Below are 23302 nucleotides of genomic sequence, written 5' to 3'. Positions count from 1 at the left end.
TTGGAAGCATAAAGGTGTAGGCTATTTTCAAAAAGAGGAGAGAATTCTGAAATCTGTGGTACAAAGGGACTTGGGAACCTAGTTTAAGATTCCCGTAAGGTTACTTTGCAGATTGAGTAAGTAGTAAAGAAGACAAATACAACATAAGCAATAATTTCAAGAGGACTGGACAAAAAAGCAGGGATGTACTTCTGAGGTTTTATAAAGCATTGGTAAGACTGCATTTGGGAATATTGTGAGCAACTTTGGGGCTTTATATCTATAAAAGGTTGTTCTGGTTTAGAGAGGGCACAGAGGATGTTGAGAAGAATAATCCCAGGAAATAACAGTTTAGCATATGTGGAACAGTTTTTGTTTACAGGCCTGTATGCTACAGAAGGGTGAGGGCAGAGGGGAATTTCATTGAAGTTAAATGGATATTTTAAGGCTTGGATAGAATAGAACTGGAGAGGATGTTTACATTAGTAGGAGAGATTAGGACCCGAGGACACAGAACTCAGAATAAAAAAGACGTCCCTTTAAAATTGAGATGAGAAGAAATTTCTTCAACCAGAAGCTTGTGAATCTGTGGAATGTGTTGCCACAGAGAGCAGTGCAGGGCAGGTTATTGGGTGTATTTAAAGCAGAGATTAATATGTTCTTGACAGGTGAGGGGTGTTAAGGTTTATGGGGAGAAGACAGGAGAATAGAGTTCAAAATTAAATCAGCCATGATTAAATACAGGAACAGTCTCAATGAGCCCAGTGGACTAATTCTGCTGCTATACTTATTGTGTTAAGCTCAGTTGTTCTCTCCACTAACTTGTCTTGACCAACTGGGCATTTCCTTCTGTTCTGTACCTTGGCAGTATTCATGTTCCTTTGTATTTGTTTTTTTTTAATCATCTCTCTCTGTGTCTCTGTCTCTCTCTCTCTCATAAATCTATCTATTCACAGTTTTACAGCCTTCATTTTATATTGTTGGTGGATTCTTAACAACCTCATCAACAAGGTATCCCCACAACAACACTGGTCTCACCCTGTGAGAATGTTATCTTTGTCCTATCCGACATTAGCACCCCATGCCCTCTCTGTATCATAAAGCTAATTCATGTTTTCCCTTTCCCAGCTCTTTCCACAGATGTTACTTCACCTGTTGAGTGTTTCTAGCATTTTCTGTTCTTATTGGAAATATATTTATTCAGAATATATTTGTACATACAAAGAAGTGATTTAATCTGAAAGTTTAAACGAAACAAATCTGAGTTAATTTCAAAAGCTAACCATCTCATCAAGGTAAAAGAAAATCATAAGGTGATTATCTTTGAATAAATATAAAATTCCAAGAAGGATAATTGGAAGCATGCTGAGAGAATGCTTACCCAAGTTTGATATCTAGAAATGGGGACTTGTTTCAGGCAGAAATGAGGAGCAACTTCTTCTCTTGGAGGATTACCACAAGAAGACAATGGAGCCAACTCATTGAACATATAATATAGACTACTGTAGTATAATACAATCCTAATGCTCAGTTTTCCATTATATATAAACCGCTTCATCACTGGAATCAACCTAATGAAATCTATGTGTATTGCCTCAATGCAAGCACATCCTTCCATAATTATGGAAACCAAAAATGACACCACATTCCAGGTGTGGCTTCACCAGCAGTTTGTAAATTCGCAGCAAAACTTTCCTCCTTTTATACTGCAGCCCATGGCAATAAAAAGCAATATGTAACTGGTCTTCCTAGTTCCCTGCTGTACCTGAATGAACTTTTCATATATTAAGCCCATCATATACCTTCATACTGCAACAGCTTGAAGATCACTCCTTTGAAATGATGTCACATTTTTAAATTCTAATATGAATAACCTTGCATTTTTCCCCTTTATGCTACATCTGCCAACGTATTTTCTGCTCCTGTAATGGATCTATATCCGTTTGGAGTCTGCTTTGCACTCCCTCACAACTTGATAAGCGTATAGTCAACATTTCCTTTCATCAGATCTAGAGAAAAGAAAGATGAGGAGCTAGAGTTTGAAGGTGGGGAGAAGGGAGGAAGAAGCACAAGCTGACAGGTGAAACGGGGGTGGGGGGAATGGGAGAGGTGAAGTAAAGAGCTGGGAAGTTGATTAGTGAAAGAGATATGGGGCTGGAGAATGGGGAGCCTGACAGGAGAGAACAGAAGGCCATGGAAGAATGAAAAGGGGGAGGAGTATCAGAGGGAGGTGATGGGCAGGTAAGGGGAAAGAGAGGAACGGGGAAGAGGAATGGTAGAGGAGAGGAGTGGGGGACATTACCAGAATTTGGAGAAATCGATGTTCATGCCATCAGGTGAAGGCTACACAGACAGTAGACAGTATATAAGGTGTTCATTCTCCAACCTGACTGTGGCCTCAGCATGACAGTAGAGGAGGCTATGGACTGGCATGTCGGAATGGGAATGGGAACTGGAATTAAAATGGGTGGCCATTGGGAGATCCTGCTTTTTCTGGCAGATGGAGCATTCAGCAAGGTGGTCTCCTAATATACGTCGGGTCTCACCAATATAGAGGAGGCCATTCTGGGAGCACTGGATACAGTAGATGACCCCAACAGACTCACAGGTGAAGTGTCGCTTCAGCTGGAAGGACTATTTTGGGGCCCTTTGTGGTAGTGAGGGAGGAGTTGTAGGGGCAGGTGTAATACTTATCGAGAATAAGTGCCAGGAGGGAGATCAATGGGGAGGGACAAATGGACAAGGGGGTTGCGTAAGGAGTGACCCCTGTGGAAAGCAGAGAGTGGTGGGGAGGGAAAGATGTGGTTGGGGGTTGGAGATGGCGGAAGTTCCAGATATTTATGTGCTGGTCACAAAGGCTGGTGGGGCTGTAGCTGAGGACAAGAGGAACCCTTGTGGTGAGAGGATCGGTTGAGGGTACACATGTGTGAAATGGAAGTGATGCAGTTGAGGGTAGTGTTGATGGTGGAGGAAAGGAAGCCCTTTACTTTGATGAAGGAAGGCATCTCTTTTGTTCTGGAATGGAAAAACCTCATCCTGAGAGCAGATGCAGCGGAGATGGAGGAATTGAGAGAAGGGGATGGTATTTTTACAGGTAACCGTGAGAATCAGTGGTTTTATAATAGACATCAGTAGATAAGCTATCTTCAGAGACAGAGAGATTGAGAAAGGGGAGGGAGGTGTCAGAAATGGACCAGGTAAATTTGAGGGCTGGGTGGAAGTTGGAGGCAAAGTTGATGACGTTGACAAGCTCCGCATGGTGCAGGAAGCAGCACCAATGCAGTCATCAATGTAGCATAGGAAAAGTTGGGAAGTGACACCAGTGTAGGCTTGGAACATAGATTGTTCCACGTAGCCGACAAAAATGCAGTCATAGCTGGGATCCATGGCTGCACCTTTTGTTTGAAGAAAGTGGGAGGAGCCAAAGGAGAAATTATTGAGAGCGAGGACAAGTTCCGCCAGACAGAGGAAGTAGTAGAGGGGAGTAGGTTGGCTCAGTTGTCTAGAAAGAAGCAGAGAGCGTTAAGGCCATCCTGATTTCCATGGTGAAAATGAGACAATCAGGGCCAGGGAGCTTTAAGTCATTGAAAAGATCCAGAGCATGTGAAGTGTCACGGATGTAGGAACTGACAGTTGTTGCTGGGCCTCAGCAAGGTAGAAGTCAGTATGCCAGACTACTACAGCACTTCCCTTATCTGCAGGTTTGATGGTGAGGTTAGGATTAGTGCAGAGAGAGTGAAGAGCAGAGAATTCAGAAGGAGCGAAATTAGAATTGGAGAGAGCGGGGTGTCCAGGAAGAGGAGAGAGTTGAAGACAGGAGAAGGGATCATTGGTGCGGGGTAGAGAGTCCTCACTAAGGAAGGAGGCACGGAGACGGAGGTGGCAGAAGAAGAGAGCTCAGCATTGTTACGGGTGCGGAGCTCACTGCAATGGTGAACATCCTTCTTCACCATTCCCCGTTCCCTTTTCTCTCTTTTAACCTTATCTCCTCACCTGTCCCATCACCTCCCTCTGGTACTCCTCCCCATTTCTTTCTTCCATAGCCTTCTGTCCTCTCCTATCAGATTCCATTTTCTCCAGCCCTGTATCTCCTTCACCAATCAACTTCCCAGCTCTTTACTTTACCCCTCCCTGCCTCCTGGTTTCACCTATCACCTTGTGTTTCTCCCTCCCCTCCCCCCCCCCCACCCCCCAACGCTGACTCCTCATCTTTGTTTTTCTCTGGTCCCGATGAAGGGTCTTCGCCCGAAACATCAACTGTACTCTTTTTCCATGGATGCTGCCAGGCCTGCTGAGTTCCTCCAGCATTTTGTGTGTGTTGCTTGCATCTCATCAAGGTGTTCTAGTGTATAACGTGGCAGTAATTCTGCTAGGAATGTATCTGGTGGACTGGACAGCTCAGTTCTGAGCTTCACAGATTTATCCAGATGTGCAAGCAGCATGAATATGTTGAAGGGAATATTAAAACTCTCCTTGAAGTGTCACACAGCATATCCTGCAGCTACTATCCTTGTTATATAGCTGTAATTTCAATTTGCTTTTGAAGTTGGTTCCAATTAAACAGAAGCAACTGTGATTTCATTTAATTAATGCAATTTTGTAATCAATTGTTGGTAAACCAATGGCTTCTGATGCACAGAAGTGTATAGCGGATTCATCGTATTCTGTTTGACTTAATACTAAATTCACTGAGTGTTGATCAGAATAAAAATACAAATTAATGAATTAGAATTTTTGTTAACCTTGGAGTTGCTCACATCATTTTATAGGTTGTCGTATTCTTGATTTTGTCTCTGACAAAACATTTCAGATGTACACAATGAAAGACCAGATATGAGCGAGGTCAATAATGTGAATGGGCACATTTGGGTCTAAGTCTAATAGTTTCCGCATGGTATTTAGACAACTAACAAATTGTTGCAAAGTCTCTTTTCTGCGTCATCCAGAAATAGGCACATGCCTCATTCCAATTTCCGTCCAAATGTTTGAAAAGGTCTGTCACATAAAAGGTCCAAGTATACTGAAATGCATGTTTTGTGGAGTTTGGGGATGCAGTAGTATTGCAGTCACCCATAAGAAACAATTGTAGACTGTTGTGAACCCCATATACCTCAGCATGACTGACTTACTGTTACCCAAGGGCAACTTTAAGATGGGCTCCTAGCCACTTAGTTATGGTATGTAATTGGAGAGTATTAGCAACATCGTACAGGTTTCCATTTGTAAAGAAGTTGTATCCCATTATAACATGTTCTTGCATGTGTTGCTTGTTCCAGGATCAATTATCGTTTTTTGCAACTTTTGCTAAGCAAATGATTAGCACTTAGAGTTTCTCAAATTACTGTTGAGAAACTAACTCAAATTGGGTTCTCTCTTTGTTTAAGATGAAACTCAATTAAAGGAACTGAACATTTTGCTTCAGTTTACAAGTATCTTTACAGCGAGTCAATAGGATATATCAAATATATGTCTTTGTTTGTCCTGATACTATCTCTAGGCTTATTCTATAATTGGTAACAACTGTGACTCAAAATATCCTTGACCTAGACTGGAAAATAAGATTATTGGATAGTTTAGACTTACAGTCATCTCCTCTCAGCTAACATACATAGGTCCAGCCTCTAGCAGTTAAATTATAATGGCTGGAGGCTAACCTACCAAAATTCTTGTAATAGCCTTGAACTGATGAACATTGTACAGAATATGCATTGGGCTGGATATAACTGACAGCTTACTAGTAGATTTAGACAGAAGTACTATGTAAATACTGATGTGTTTTAGATTTCAGCACCTACGCACAGTACACCAGTATAATAGAGTCCTTGAAAGGCCAGATCTGGATAACTAAACTCCTACTCTATCCTTGGTCTCACCATTGAACATAAAAACATCCTGTAATATCCTAGGCTAAGGGCTGAGATGCACTGTGTCCATTCCACTGTGCAAAATTGTAACTGCCCTCTCCTTTGGGACTGTCACCCACAAAGCTCCCATTCCAATGGAAATTGTATAGCAAACATTCACAGCATTTCTGCCAGCATAGAGCTTATGAATAACACATGCAGAAAGTCCAGGATTTGCAATTATACTGTACATAGTGAATTGGATTTTGTACAAATTGGAATATAGAAACTTTGAATCTTACACAACATTATAAGGACCCCTATGCAGTACCAATTTAATGTGCATTTCAACACTTCCTTATTTTTCACTTATTTAATGTGACACAGGAGGAGCTCATGTGGCTCATCAAATTGTTGCCATCTACAATACAAATCCCATGAGTTTTATCCCTTTGTATTTGCCTATAGCTCTGCCACTTTCAACCTTTTAGAACCTCATCAACTCCCATTTACTCGTTAGCCATTGACTTCTGTCAGTGAGTAACTTATGGATGAAGGAAATCACTGTCAAGTGGTCCGCTGGAGGAAACAGATGTAATGAGCATCAACTCCTGTTTTCAATGTTATAGCATTCTGGTACACAGGACACTATCTTAGACCCTGGTGTTATATAGCATTAATTATATTAATAAGTATAAATCATAACAGATTCAAATTATACAAAATATGACAGTTATAGTATAGTATGAAGAATTTATTTGATTACAATACCGTAGACAGACTGCATAACATCTTCACTTTCATACCTAGTATTTAGTTGCTATTTCATTGATAAAGTGGAACTTACATGTATTTTCTCTCTCTTTTCCCCAGCATTCTATTTGCTGATATAGTAGGCTTCACCAGTTTGGCATCGCAGTGCACTGCACAGGAACTAGTAAAACTTTTAAATGAACTTTTTGGCAAGTTCGATGAGCTGGCTACTGTAAGTAATTTAATTAATATTTTCCATTATTTATCTTTGGCATCTATTTACTTTATCTCTTGATCATTCGTGAAGAGTAAAACTTAATAGTTTTGTATTTCAATTCTTCTTGGCATGGATACTCACTGCTAACGACTAGTAAAATGAAAAATTGCGGGCTTGTGTTGTATCCTTTTAATAAAGATTCCCATTGATTGTCAATAATTTAAACTTCAACTGACATTAGGAGACCATCAATTTGTTTTAAAAATACATCTTGAAAATAGCTACAGCTGTATTTCCAATTTAGTGCAGATCAATGAAGGTTAGTGTATTTTAACTATACCCTAATCAGTGATGCTTTGAAAATAAATATTAAGGCAGTTCTTTACTTTTCAATGTATTTCAATAGCTCATCAGTGAAAATTGAGCAATGGAAGTTTCCTTATGCTGTTAAATAAATTTGCAACTGGCTGAGGGAGATCAGTTACTAAATAAGTAATGAATTGTTGTGGCTGCTTTAATGTATTTGCCCACCGTATAATTTAAAATATTTAGATCGCAAGTGTGCTTTGCTTTCTCCTTGTCCACTATTCAGAAACAGATTGAGTGACATGGCAATCTCAGCTGAATAGTATACATATTTTGAAAAATGAAAGGCGGAAAAATATTTTAGGAACTATCATAATTTATGAGACAACACACTTAGTTTTGAGTCCAAAAATTGTGGCATGGAAGACTTATGCATGTGTAGTGTGTCTACGTTCATACCATGGAAGGTGATTCTAAACAAGGCTGTCTCATCTCTCTTTGGACTGACATATAAGATCTGTGGCAGTAATTTCAAGAAGACCGAGGGAGTTATTCCAGTGATCTCATCAGTACTTAACTCACATCAAGCTTACTAGTTCTTATAAAATCTTCATATAGAGGAATTTCCACTGCACAAATTGCTTGTGTGTCCTACATTGCAGTAAAGACAATACACTTTTGGCTTTTATTCTAAGGCAATAAAAGGTGCAAAGCAAATGTAAGGGGTTCTTTTAACAATGGCAGATAATTAAAACGTTAATCCTCTGAGGTTGTTCCAATTAGTTCACCTACATCCCTAACTTTATTCCGTGTTTCCTTTTATTGAGGTATGATCATAATCATTAACAGAAATCAAGTTTGACTGCTGCTTGGTACATGTGTGATATCCAGCAATGGACTAAACATACACTTCAAGGTTGAAAAGATGTATTTTTAAAGTGCATTCATTGTTTATGTTAAGTTTAGCTTTAGGCCGTCTGTGGGTCACAGTAAGGCTTGAAAACAGGTGTATTGGCTCACTTTTTTTGAGATTTTAAGCTGGTGCAAAATTTGGAAAGTGTATGCATTCCACTACTTCTGTTTACCAGGTTGAATAGCACTGGATTTTGTTATCCAAGTACATTATTGCAAGGAACCAGATGATTTTTACAGTCCAATTTTAGGTCAAGATGCAAATAGACCAATTTTAAGTCTAGAGGTTTAGTTCATTGGATTTCCTTGCACCACTGTGTTCAGGTGAAATTTAATTTATTTCAGGAATCATTTGCTGTCCCCATACATTACTAATTGAATGAACTAACTGTCACCAAATCTTGAAGGGGTAAATGAGACTTCTCACTCACCGACTAGATCACAACTTAAAAATTTGTATCACAAACAGTGAACAGATAGAAACTTATGCAGTCAGCAACATAGATTATCAACAGGAATTAACAGATTTATTTACAAAATTAGGTCTGACACTTGTGATAGAAATTCAGTACATCACTGTAAATCATATTAGTTATACCGTGTCCATTGAAGTACAGCTGAGATTTAAGCCCAACATGACTAAACTAGTAATATTGAATAATTCTTTAGCTAGGTGACAAGTCAACAGTGTAAGATGGCAAATCAAATATATTGATTAAAGTTAGATGCAGAAACTTAATCAGTATTTCCAGAGCTTAATAACAATATGCATGAGTTGATCTCCTACCACTTCTGCATGATAGTGCTTAGCTTCAGTAGCATTGGATCCCTGAAAAATTTTGAAGTGTACATAGATACTTCCAGATGTGACAGTTGCTTTTATTTATTTCTCTGAACTTGGGATCATTGATAAGGCTAAAATGTATTGTGCATCCCCCATTGTCCTTGAGAACCTGGTGGTGAGCTACCTTCTTGGACTGGTGAAGGCTTGCTGATGAAGGTACTCTCACAATGCAGTTGTTGAGAAAGTTCCATGATTTGGGCTAAGTGATGATGAAGGATTGGTGATTCATTTCATAGTCAGGATGGTGTTTAACTTGGAAGGGAACCTCCAGGTAGAGGTGTTTCGATGTGCCTGAAGCCTTGCTGGTAAGGGCCACAGGTCTTACAGTTGCTTTTGAGGTAGGCTGGGTAGGTAACTGGAGCATATTTTGTTAATGGTACACATTACAAGTTGTAATGTGTCCCTAGTGCTGGGTGTTAATGGAAAAGCCTTGGAAGGTCAAGAGATAAGCCTGTTGCTGCAGGATAGTGACCCACTTTCTGGTCAATGGTGCCTTCCAGCCATGAGAGATATATGTTGATGGACTGGGCATTCGGAGTCTCTTATTGCAGAGGGCCATTTACTGGCATTTTGGAGAATGAATATCTGCCCATAGTTCAGAGCTTACAATGTGCTTACTGCACGTAGGCAAGGACAGCTTCATCTGATGAAGAGATACAAATGCGATTGAACATTGTACAATCATCAGTGAACATCCCCACCTCTGACTTTATGATGAAGCAACTGAAGATGGTCCAAACAAGGACACTGTCCTTTGAACATTTTGCAGTGATGTCCTGGAACTGGATAATTGCTCTTAGATAACTAAAATCATTTTCCTTGATGTGAGATGGAACCTCTGTGTTTGGGGTGTATCTGTTTCAAACCCACTGACTTACCAGGGTACCTTAATGCTGCACTTGGCCAAATGTTGTCTTGGTGTCAGGGACGATCACGTCAATCTCATGTAAGCTCTTTGGTCTTGGTAAAACACAAACTTAGCATTGATAAACAGGTTATTGCAGAATAAGTGCTCTTTGGTAATAATGTTGGTGACATTGAACATCACTTTCTTGAAGAGTTAGACCATAAGATATATGAGCAGAAGTAGGCCATTCGGCCCATCGAGTCTGCTCGCCATTCAATCATGGGCAGATCCAATTCTTCCAGTCATCTCCAACCCCCTGCCTTCACCCCATACCTTTTGATGTCCTGGCTAATCAAGAGCCTATCTATCTCTGCCTTAAATACACCCAATGACTTGGCCTCCACATCTGCTCATGGCAACAAATTCCACAGATTTACCACCCTCTGACTGAAGTAATTTCTCCAGATCTCAGTTCTAAAAGGATATCCTTCAATTCTGAAGTTGTGCCCTCTTGTCCAAGAATCCCCTACCATGAGAAATAACTTTGCCATATCTAATACGTTCAGGCCTTTTAACATTCGGAATGTTTCTATGAGATCCCCCCTCATTCTCCTGAACTCCAAGGAATACAGCCCAAGAACTGCCAGACGTTCCTCATACGGTAACTCTTTCATTCCTGGAATCATCCTTGTGAATCTTCTCTGAACCCTCTCCAATGTCAGTATATCCTTTCTAAAATAAGAAGCCCAAAACTGCACATAATACTCCATGTGGTCTCACGAGTGCCTTATAGAGCTTCAATATCACATCCCTGCTATTACATTCTATACCTCTAGAAATTAATGCCAACATTGCAATTGTCTTCTTCACAACCGACTCGACCTGGAGGTTAACCTTTAGGGTATCTTTCCCAAGGACTCCCAAGTCCCCCTGCATCTCTGCATTTTGAATTCTCTCCCCATCTAAATAATTGTGCGCCCGTTCATTTTTTCCACCAAAGTGCATGATCATACACTTTCCAACATTGTATTTCATTTGCCACTTTGCCCATTCCCCTAAACTATCTAAGTCTCTCTGAAGGCTCTCTATTTCCCCAACACTACCCACTCCACCTTTCCTTGCATTATTGGCAAATTTAGCCACAAACCCATTAATACCGTAGTCCAAATCATTGACATACATCATAAAAAGCAGTGGTCCCAACACCGACCCCTGTAGAACTCCACTGGTAACCGACAGCCAGCCAGAATAGGATCTCTTTATTCCCACTCTGTTTTCTGTCGACCAGCCAATGCTCCACCCATGCTAGTAACTTTCCTGTCATTCCGTGGGCTCTTATCTTGCTAAGCAGCCTCTTGTGCGGCACCTTGTCAAAGGCCTTCTGAAAATCCACGTACACCACATCTACTGCATCTCCTTTGACTACGCTGCTTGTAATTTCTTCAAAGAATTGCAGTCGGTTTGTCAGGTAGGATTTTCCTTTCAGGAAATCATGCTGGCTTTGGCCTATCTTGTCACGTGCCTCCAGGTACTCCATAATCTCACCCCTAACAATCGATTCCAACAACTTCCCAACCACTGACATCAGGCTAACAGGTCTATAGTTTCCCTTCTGCTGCCTCCCATCCATCTTAAATAACGAAGTAACATTTGCAATTTTCCAATCTTCCGGTACAATACCAGAATCTATCGATTCTTGAAAGATCACCGTTAATGCCTCACAATCTCTTCAGCTATTTCCTTCAGAATCCCAGGGTGCTTTCCATCAGTTCCAGGAGATTTATCCACCCTCAGACCATTAAGCTTCCTGAGCACCTTCTCCAGTTTTAATTTTCACTGTACAAACTTCACTTCCCTAACATTCTTGAACGTCTGGTATACTGCAGACGTCTTCTATTGTGAAGACTGATGCAAAATTTGCATTCAGTTCCTCTGCCATCTCTGCATCTCTCATTACAATGTCTCCTGCATCATTTTGTATTGGTCCTCTATCTACCCTCAACTCCCTTTTACCCTTTATATACTTAAAAAAGCTTTTAGTATCTTCTTTGATATTAGTCACCAGCTTTCTCTCATAATTCATCTTTTCCTTTCTAATGCCCTTCTTAGTTTCCTTCTGCAAGTTTTTAAAAGCTCCCCAATCCTTTATCTTCCCACTAAATCTGGCTTCCTTTAATACCCTCTCTTTTGCTTTTACTTTGGCTCTGACTTCACTTTGTAAGCCACGGTAGTGTCTTTCTTCCCTTTGAAAATTTCTTCTTAGTTGGAATATATTTGTCTTGCACTTCCCTCATTTTTCACAGAAACTACAGCCATTGTTGCCCTGCTGTCCTTCCTGCAAATGTCCCTTTCCAGTCAACTTTGGCCAGTTGCCCTCTCATGCCATTGTAATTTCCTTTATTCCACTGAAATACCGACACATTGGATCTTATTTTTCCCTCTCAAATTTCAATGTGAACTCGATCATATTGTGATCACTATTCCCTAAGGGATCCTTGACCTTAAGCTCTCTTATCACCTCTGGAGTGGAGTTAGGGTAGATTGATTGAATATATTGGAGTTGTCCTGTTTCTTTGTAAATAAGAACTACCCAAGGCAATGTTTGCACATTGTCATATATGTAGATATGGTGTTATAACTACTTGAATAGCTTCGCTGGAGGTGCAACTAGTTATGGAGTTCGGATCTTCAGTGCTCTGGATGGGATATTTTCAGGTTCCATAGCTTTTAGGTATCAATTGCTCTCAGCCGCCTCTTGGTACCAGATGGAGTGACTGGGGACTGGCTTTAGTAGTCTATAGGTATTTCAGGAGGAAGTTCAGAAAGATAATCTATTTGACATGTTTAGATCGGGCTTCAACACACTTCAGTCTTATCTTGAGCACTCACGTGGTGAACTGTGTCATTATTGAGGAGGGGGATGTTTGTTTTTGGTGCCTCCATCTCCCATTAGTTGTATTCTTATGTAAAGCTGTTCACAAGTCAATATAGCGGGACTGTAAAGTTTTAATTGGACCCATTGGTCGTGCAATTGGTGAGTTTACTCTGTTCTTGCTGTCTGACACACATACATAACTGCACCAAATTGATCGATCATGGTTAGGTTTATTGGTTCTGATCCAACATTCTTTTTTGCACTCATAATGAATTAAGATTAATTTCAGAGCTTGATAATTTCAGAGGTTGAATGAAGTATATATATTCATGGTGTTAGAAAATAGTGGTGAGGAATGTTTGGGTGGCTGAAAATGGTTATATGTGCCTCCAGGCAGCATGACCTGTTATGATTCCATTGCAAGTGACATGACTGCAGTACTGCTTTTGCTGAAGTTGCCTTACTCATGAGTATATAAGGAAGTAGCATAGACTTCCCTTTAGCTGATTTCTGATATTGGTGGAGGTATATATTAACTGGATTTTGTAGCCGCAATGTAATGCAACTTCTCTTTCTGATGGGTTTCTTCTACATATACCTTGTACACTAAAGTATACCCTTGCAATACCAATTTGACAACAATTATTGTCTCTAATATTAGAGAACTATTAACTAAAAACTGAAAGTGAGGTGGAATTTCCAGTGTGAATGTAATGGTTGTTGTTTCTCTCCACGCCTAGTTTGAAGGTAATTGGTGATCCCTAAAAGCTTAAGCTTCCCGAAGGCTCACAAATAAATGCAATTGGCCAAAAGCCAAAATTGTGATTTATTTCCCCTAATAATATGAGTGGTTTTGTGGGTAGGGCTTGCTTCAATCATTTTGTCTTCAAGACTCATGCAAAAACATTGTCACATTGAGTGCAAATAGTGCAAATGATCAAGCATTCATCAGTGTATTCGCTGGGTAGCATGTGCCTTAAGGCTGATTTATACTTGTGTGTACTAGCTTGCGCCGTAGCCTACTCAAGTGGGCTACGCCGTTGTGAGCATTTATACTTGTGCGTTGGTGTGTCTGTGTCTTTCTGCAATTCACCGCCAAAACGCTAGTTGGCGGTAGGGTTTCTATGCCACTGTGTTGAGTTTCTTCGTGGTGAAACTCAACAGGAAGAAATTCAAACTGCAAACAATGGTGACTGAAGCTGAAGGAGTGTGAATTTTCTGTGCTTGTCCGGCCACTGAGAGACATGGACAAGGAAATGCATTTCAAATATTTTCGGATGTCGGCAGGTAGATTTGACAATTTGGTTCATCGTCTCCAACCATTTATTTCGCATCAGTGTATGCACAGTATACTCAGAGACTGGCAATCACCATTTGAGTTTTAGGTTCAGGTGGGAGTCAACAGGCTGTAGCAGCTAGCTACAAACTGGCATCAAGAACCAGGTCCTCCATAATTTCAGAGGTCTGTAAAGCTTTATGGAAAGCATTGCAGCCAGCGTTCCTTCCCTGCCCTTCAGTCGCCCAATGGGAAGCTGTTGCAGCGGAGGAGGAAAGGTGATGCTACCAAGTGGACCAATCACAGTTGTTCGGTCTGCGTCGCCGCGACAGGTAATTACATTTTGGGAGAGGTGCGCGTTAGGCTACGGCGTAGGATTCAGTGTAGGGTACGTGGCTACGGCGTACATTTGATGCAGGAGTATAAATCAGCCTTAAGAAGGAGGTGGATGGAAATCCACAGGCTTGTAAAAAAAGATATTGAAAACATAAAGGGAGGGTGGTGTTCTACACTGGAGTGTACACTAATATTCAAGTAACTATTTTATGTTTTTCTCAAATATATTGTGGCTGATGCTAAGCACTTCTAAAAGAAATTAAAAAAAACAAAAAATGCTAGTGCCTTTGAATCACAAGTAAAAGCTTTGGGAAAAGAGTGGGACCCTAATACTGTTCAACCTCAAACTGGACATGATTACAGCAGTCACAGATCTGAAATAACTTCCTCAAATTTAATCAGGTCTGGCAATGAACCCAAGATCATTGGCTGTGATTATGGTGAAATAGGAGGGAGGAGTACCTGTGCCCACACTCTATATTTATGGAATAAAGTGAATCTTTGCCTAAGTTATTCATCTCTATCTGACTACACTAAAACTCCCATGTATGGCTTAACTGAGCAGATTGCTCAATTCATTTTGAACATCACATTTAATGGCAGAAAATATTATTGAAGATACAAAATATAGATTGTAAAATCACAAATGAAAGGCAAGTGACTGAGTTTTGCAGCTGCGGAAAATATTTAAGTGGCTGACATGGATTACAGGAAACAAATACCGATCCAGTTTTTATTAACTCACATATTCGAAATTCATGCATAGCGTTTTTGCTCTGATCATATGCCCATATATAGCTGGGAAGTTTCCTGATTTTCGGATTCTCTGGAATCTTTCCACCATGCTGAGATACTCACAATTGTTGACCACCAAATAGCCATCCTATTTGTCTTTGTGGATAGTTTACTGCTGTATGTGGATTGCTTGTAATGTCATTAGAATGTGCAGGCATTTGTGTAAAGTTGCTTTGTCTTTTGTTTAGGTAAGGTCCCACAAAAATAGGTAATTGTATCTTTCTTAAATATGTATGTAAAAGATCACCTATTTAGAACAGGGATCACTTTCAACAAGTTTGTAATTATTCAATTTTAAATCTTGTTGATTCTGCAAAACATGAGTTTTTTTGGCTGGTGCCATGCCTGGTGAAATTACAGGTTGCAGGCTTTACAGCAGACTATTTTCACGGGTCTTACTTTGTGACTCCTTTGCAAACCAAGATTTAGTGATGCTCTCTGTCTTTCATGAACCTTTTCAGACTTGTATCCTCTGGAAAGGATATTGGAAGCTTCAGTTAAGTTTGGAAATCTGCCCCAAAGGCACACAAGAGCTTCATTTTGAAATTACATATGGCCACACTCATTTTAGCCAATATCCAAAGCCATAATAAAAAAAAACTGACTAATGTAACAGTGGCTCAAACACCCAAGTTGATGCAGACATTTCTTGTTATGCCCACTTTTTACCTGCAATTATAGCTGAATTTGAACTTAGGCCATTGTGTCATTTAATTCATCGTTATCATTATTATGTGCCGTACCATATGGCATAAGCAGTCATGGTCCCAAAACCATGATTGTTCTTGGCAAATTCTTGGTTTGCCATTGTGTTTTGCTGGGCAGTGTCTTTATGAGACAGGTGACCCCAATCGTTATTGATACTTTTTGGAGATTGTCTGCCTGGTGTCACTGGTCGCACAACCAGGACTTGTGATATGCACCAGCTGCTCATGCTACCTGCTCCCATGATTTCTCATGATCCTGACTGGGGAGCTAAGCAAGTGCTACTCCTTTCTCAAGGTTGGCCTGCAGGCTAGCAGAGGGAAGGAACACCTTACACCATCTTCAGTAAAGACGAATCTCCACCCATCCACTCTGTCATTTAATTATGCAATTTATTTGACTAAATCTATTAGACTGTGCATCCAAAATGTATGCTGATGCTTTTATGTTTTTATGCTTTGATTTGTGTTTTCTAGATTGCTTTTTAACTGTAAAAATAAATACTTTTTAAGGTTTTTGGCTTTGAAGCTTTATGGTATAAATAGCTTGGAAGTCTGCATTGGTTTGACTAGCATTGCTTTACCACTGTTTCCAGCATTTAATGCAACTACTATTCCATCTGGCATAGCTACTGTCGACAAACTCCATTGTTGACAAACTAAATCAAAAGAAATTAGAGAAGATAATAGTAGAAGTCTTATTTATGTGTGTTAATGTATTATGTAATTAGAAGGGTGACAATAGTGACACAGCAGTTAGTGTTGCTGCCTCCCAGTGACAGAGACCCAGGCTTGGTTCTAAATATGGTGTATCTGTGTAAACTGTACATGAATGTGTGGGTTTCTGCCAGGTACTCCGATTTTCTTCTATATCCAAAAAAGCATTCCCTCTTCCTTTAGGAAAAAGAAACAATAAAATCAAAGGGTAGTTGATGGGTGTGTAAGGGAGAATATTGAAGGCCGACAGGGAGATAGAGGTGGTGGCTGGGATAGCTGGAGCTGTAATGAACTAGAATTGCTGCTGCTTCTGTTGAAGTAAGTCTGTACGAGATTGACAGACAGCTAGTAATATATTTCTGTTTGGGGAAAAAAAAAGACAAATCCAGAAAACTATAGAATAAGCTAATTCCATACATAGAAATGGTCATGGTTTCCTTCTTTGAAGATTTAATTAAAAATATAATAAAGAATAATCAGCATGGATTTCAAAAGGGAATGTCACGCCAACCTACGGTAATGGCTATTTGGAAAAGTCACAGAATAGGATGATGAGGATAACGTGGCAGTCATAACATGCTTCGATTTCCAAAATCAATTTAATAAATATCAAACAGTGAACCCAAGATTAAAATCAGTCGAAGTAATCAAGATGTTCCATAAATACTTTTTTGGAGTTATTATCAAAACAGAAAACAGACAGTAATGTTCAATTCAGTTCCACATGGGTCATCTGCAACCTATTACCCCCAGGGTCAATGTCCTACACTGAAAACATTTTAAAGCTTTTTATAATTCTGTTTACATTTTAAATACACGCTGGTATTTATGTACATTTTATTTAAAATCCATACTTTAATCTCTAATTTTATATTTTGTATACTTCTTTATAACTTAAATGTTCTTGTGTTTTGTTGCATGTTGCACCAGCACACCGCAGCAAATTACTTATGCACATAAATGTATATGATGAACAAAGTTGATCCTTGATCTTTCACCTTTTTGAGCCTTGACTAGTGTCAGGAATATTTTGTTCACCATTTATGAAAATAGTTTTGGCTTAGAAAGGGAAAGCATGAAAACTGAAAATAGTGTGGAAGCAACGGGGGGGTGGATGTAATGTGTTTGAAAGGAAGAGATACCAATTCTAAATATTCTTTGTAGGTTCATAATCCTTTTGAAACAAAACATTTAAAACACTGAGATAAATAACAAAATAGCATTTCGAAGTGACTTGTATTTTGAAAAAGATTAATAATGGATATGGTACAAAATGTTATCAGAAAGACACCAGAACAAAAGGAAAGAAAAAAGAATGTAAGGCAGTTTTCTCAGGAAAGGAGAAGACAAGACAAGATGGCAGGCACGGACTGAAAGAGGAAGTATCAATTATGCACACATGTTCAGGTAATGACAATCTCCAAGAATAGCGTGTTTAATCTGATCCTCTTCATTCAATGAAATTACCATTCTCAAATCCTTCAGGACTAATGCCATGAAGATTATCATTGCTGAGCAAGCTGAAGTCATTTATAACTAATAGCTCCCCAAAGCTTATTCAAAGTTAAAGACAAGTTTATTGTTTTATGCACAAGTGTATGAACCAGTAGGGCCTCACTTGGAGCATTGTGAGCAGTTTTGGGCCCATTTTCTAAGAAAGGATTTGCTAATATTGGAGATGGTTCGGAGGAAATTCATGAGAATGATTCTGGGAATGAAAGGATTACCATATGAGGACCAATTGATAGTTTGGGGCCTGTAATCACTAGAATTCAGAAGAATGAGAGGGGATCTCACTGAAACCTATCAAATGTTGAAAACTTTGATAGAATGGATGTGGAGAGATGTTTTCTATGTTTGGGAGTCTAGAACCAGAGGGCATAACCTCAGAATAGAGGGATGTCCATTTAGAACAGAGATGAGGAGGAATTTCTTTAGCCAGAGTGTACTGAATCTATGGATTCATTGCCATAGGTAGTTGTGGAGACCAAGACATTGGGTATATTTAATGGCAGAGGTTGATAGATTCTTGATTAGTCAGGACATGAAGGGATATGGGGAGAAGGTAGGAGATTAGGGCTAAGAGAGAAATGGATCAGCCATGATGAAATAGTAGAGCAAACTTGATGGGCCAAATGGCCTAAATCTGCAGCTACTGTATATCTTATGGTCTCAGTGCAATGAAAAACTTACTTGCAGGAGCATCACAGGCACGCAGCATCAGATACACAACACATTTAAAAAAAAACTAAATTAAACATAAATTATCTAAAAAAAAATACATGAAAGAGCACAATGTGAACAAAAAACAGTAATCCATTCTACTGCAAGGTAGTCATAGTGTTGCTGTAACGAAGTAGTAATTAGGGTTATGTAGATTGATTCAAGAACTGAGTGGTTGAAGAAAAGGAGCTTTTCTTGAACCTGGTTTCTTGAATCCTATATGATTGTAGGACATCCTTTTGGTGATTTCAGTATTCCAGTTCAATGGAACTTTTGCAGCCCTTGAGATTACAGATATCATCCAGTCTTGATTATCCATTTCCCGATCAGTATGCCACCCCTCCTCCGCCAAGTATTAAACATAAAATGCCATCTTTGCTGTGAACATTGTATAGTGAGTAAAATCACCAAAACTTCCTTCTCGAACACCTCCTCAACCTGCAGTTGCCATCATGTGGAGGGAGAGAAGCTGTATGTCTGCAGAAATAACATTCAGCTCTAAGTTCTGCCCCAATTACACAACAACCTGGCCTAATTGTTTCTGGCCCGCAAAATTTGGAGGGTCTTCACTTCATGGTCTTCTTAAAAGAAGACTAAATTCTAAAACAAAATCTCACTAGTACCTGAATGAGTTGCTGTATCCTCTGCAGCAAAGATCTTAAATACAACGTCTGAAATAAAAATGCTGAAAACACTAGGCAGAGATCAATATTTCAGGCCGAATACCCTTGAACTATTGAAAGATAACTTGTATCATTGTTCTTAGTTCTGTAAAAGGGTCTCTCACTTGAAAGGCTAGCCTGGTTTATATTTCCACGGACTCTGCCTGATCTGTTAGTGCTTCCAGGATGTTTTGTTTTTACTTCAGAAATCGGCCATTGGTAGTTGTTTATGTTTTCAGGCAATGTCTGAAAGTGTGGCAGAAATTAATTTAATAATAATGATAGCAATCCAGTGATCTCCTTCTCTGTTATAATTTTACAGTTATAAAATTTTGCACTAACAATTTCTTCCTATAACTTTATAATCACTCATTGTCCTCTGCTCCTCAAAATCATTCCTGTCATTCAAACTGCTCCATCATTGTTGTCACGTCTTCAGCCTTTTGGTCCTAGACTTTGTAATTTCCCACACAAATATTTAGACATCTTCACTTCTGATTTACCCTGTCAGTTTCTGCTTAAAATACGACTCTGTATTGAAAATCTTGGGAAATCCTGATTTTTGCAGATAGAGCAAAGGGGCTTGACAAAGTGCCCCCATTCAAAGTCGGGTTTCCCCAATGTAGAGGAGGCCACACCGGGAGCACCAGACAGAGTAGATGGCCCCAAGGAATTTGCAGGTGATGTGTTGCCTCACTTGGGAGGACTGTTTGAGGTGCTGAATGGAGGTGAGGGAGGTGGTGAATGGGCATGTGTAGCACTTCTTCCACTTGCAGTACAAGTGCTAGGCGGGAGATTTGTGGAGTGAGACAAATGGACAAGAGAATCCCAAAGGGAATGATCCCTACTGAAAGTAGAGAGTGTGAGTACGGGGAGGTAAAGATGTGTTTTCTACAACCAAACACATCTTTACCTTACCTTTACATCTTTGCATTTCCTACTCTTGCTCCCTTCTTACCTCTTCTCCTTCCTATCACCTGCCCCTGGTGGTTTCCAGTCCAATGCTTCATTATCAAAATATCATCTGCAGCTCAACATTAGTAAGACAAAGGAGATGGTGATGGACTTTAGGAAGACTAAGCCTGCACTGCTCCCTGTTACTATTGATGGTGAGGACATGGATGTGGTGAGGACCTACAAATACCTCGGGGGGGGGGGGGGGGCACCTGGATGATGATAGGCTTGATTGGAGCACCAACACAGAGGCTGTGTACAAGGGCCGGTCACCTCTATTTCAGGAGGAGACTAAGGTCCTTTGGAGTATGCAGGCTTCTTCTTCACGTGTTCTACTGGTCTGTTGTTGCCAGTACAATCTTCTATGCGGCGGTGTACTGGGGCAATGGCATCTACATGGGTGTTGCCAACACACTTTCTAAACTGATTAGAAAGGCTGGCTCTGTTATCGGAGTCAAACTGGACACACTGGAGGCTGTGGTAGAACAAAGGACCCTACGGAAAGTTCTGGTAATTCTGGCTGATGTTTCTCACCCTCTGCATACCACCTTGGCTGAACAGAGGAGTACTTTTAGACAACTGTGCTGCTCCAAAGAGCACTATATAAGGCCATTCTTACTCTCCGCCATTAAGCTTTATAATAAGTTAACCCATAACTGGGGGAATGATGACCCCCCTCCTGTTAGACTATTTGAGGTAACTTTTTTTTTAATTCTTTCTTACTTCTCTTCTAATATTTGTATATCTGCACACGTTATGCTACTGTGACACTGTAAATTCCTTTGCGGTCAATAAAGTATCTATTTGATCTACTCCAGAAGTGACTTACAATACACAAAACGCACTGGAGGAACTCAGTGGGTTAGGCAGAATCTATGCAGGGAAGTGGACAATTGTAATTTTGAGGCAAGATGCTTCATGTATTCAATGACCAATAATAGGATCTCATAGGATCATTTTGTTCTACTGGTCATGCAATTCTTCAGAAGATGGTTGTGTGAGGACTGATTATGTATGACTAACCTAGAAGTTATTGTATACCTGGCATTCAATGTGAAATTGTATGGTCATAAGACATAGGAGTAGAGTTAGGCCATTTGGCACTTGAAAATCTGCTCTGCTATTCAAACATGCCTTTCAACTTCATTCTCCTCATAACCTTTGATGGCCTGACTAATCAAGAACCTATCCACCTCCACTTTAAATATACCAAATAATTAGGCCTCCACAGCCATCTGCGGCAATGAATTCTACAAGTGCACCATCCTCTGGTTAGAGAAATTCTTCCTCATCTGCGTTCTGAAGAGACCTCTCTCTATGTTGAAGCTCTGCGTGCAGTTCTTAGACTCTCCCACTATTGGAAACATCCTCTAGATGTTCACTCTGTCCAGGCCTTTCAATAGTCGGGAGGTTTCAATGAAATCCCCTCCTCACTAATTCTTCTAAACTCTAGCAAATACAGCCCTAGTGCCATCAAACACTCATACATTAACCCTCTCATTCCCAGGATCATTCTTGTAATCCTCTTCTAGACCCTCCTCAATGCCAGCACATCCTTTCTTAGATATGGGCCCAAGTCTGCTGACAATACTCCAACCTGTTGCCTGACTAATGGCTCCTCTTGCTTTCCCAATTCCCTCAAGAGTTTTTTTTTTGGGGGGGGGGTTGTAATACCATGGGCCCCTATCTTGTTTAACAGCATCATATACAGCGTCTTGTCAACAGCTTTCTGAAAGTCCAAGTAAGATTCAGAATCATTGTAGAGAGTTTGTTTTGCACTTGTTTAGTTGATCTTTAATGAATTAAGCTAAGAGAATATAATGCATCCAGGGAACAATACCAAATCTAGAAAACAAATTACATTTTGTTATATACAGGTGCAATTATAATACTCTATTTAAATGAATAGTTAAAATAATTATGTGTTGGCATGTGGCCAAGTGGTTAAGGCGTTTGTCTAGTGATTTGAAGGTTGCTAGTTCGAGCCTTGGCTGAGGCAACGTGTGTGTCCCTGAGCAAGGCACTTAACCACACATTGCTCTGTGATGACACCGGTGCCAAGCTGTATGGGTCCTAATGCCCTTCCCTTGGACAACATTGGTGGTGTAGAGAGGGGAGACTTGCAGCATGGGCAACTGCTGGTCTCCCATACAACCTTGCCCAGGCCTGCACCCTGGAAACCTTCCAAGGCGCAAATCCATGGTCTCACAAGACTAACGGATGCCTATTACTATTAAAATAATTATATAAAAGAAAGAATCTGTAACCTCATTTTAGATCGATTATATTGAATGTTGATTGTTTGATAATTGTACCAATACTAGTGATTGAGAAAGAATAACATATAGCTTTTACTACAGGTTAAGTATCCTGCTCCTTTGAAATTATCGATGAACTATGTCAGAGGTATGACAGTAAGCTATAATCTATTGAGCTCCTTGGCAGATCTATATCAGAGCTTGCCAAAAATTATAATTGTAGCATTATCTGCAACAAGAATGCTGATAGATGGCTTCATTGTGAAAGATCAGGAAAGACAAGGTGGATGATTGTATTGCTAATCTGAATCTGTATCATGACAAATGTTATGCAATTTTTCATCATTGACTTTGAGTTTTTCCTAATCTTTGATTTTGATTTAAATGCATAATATTCCCATATAAATATATATCCCATATAGCATACTGTATATCACAATAAATAATATGAACATTACCATTGTGCATTAAGCAGTAATAAAACATATATAAGAAAGCTTGTGGCATGTTTGTCTTTAATAGATGAGCCATTAAGTTACTGAGTTCAAGAGTCAGGAAGTTATGCTGCAGCTTTATAAAACTATGGCCAGTGTACATTTGGACCATTGTATTCAATTTTGGTTGTCCCATAATAGGAAGGATGTGGAGCTTTGAACAGGGGTGCAGAAGAAGTTTATCAGGATACTGTCTGGATTAGAAGGCACGTGGTATAAATCAAGGTTGGACAGCCTAATATTGTTTACTCTGCTGCAATGGAGACTGAGGGGAGACCTGATCTTTATAAAATTATGAGAAGAATTA

The 23302-nt window shown here is 39.8% G+C and overlaps 1 protein-coding gene across 2 annotated transcripts in view; it reads left to right on the top strand.

Moving 5' to 3' along the window:
• LOC140194748 (adenylate cyclase type 1-like) overlaps window positions 1–23302 on the top strand; it is a 283950-nt gene that overhangs the window by 14571 nt on the left and 246077 nt on the right. For both annotated transcript variants that reach the window (XM_072252008.1, XM_072252009.1), the window contains exon 4: window positions 6696–6807. In XM_072252008.1, coding sequence (XP_072108109.1) covers window positions 6696–6807 — 112 coding nt within the window. The remainder of the gene's footprint in view (window positions 1–6695; window positions 6808–23302) is intronic.

This window comes from Mobula birostris, chromosome 3, assembly GCF_030028105.1.
Source record: "Mobula birostris isolate sMobBir1 chromosome 3, sMobBir1.hap1, whole genome shotgun sequence".
Taxonomy (NCBI): Eukaryota; Metazoa; Chordata; class Chondrichthyes; order Myliobatiformes; family Myliobatidae; genus Mobula; species Mobula birostris.
Note: the sequence above shows the minus strand (reverse complement) of the source record. Positions and strands in the feature narration are given on the sequence as shown.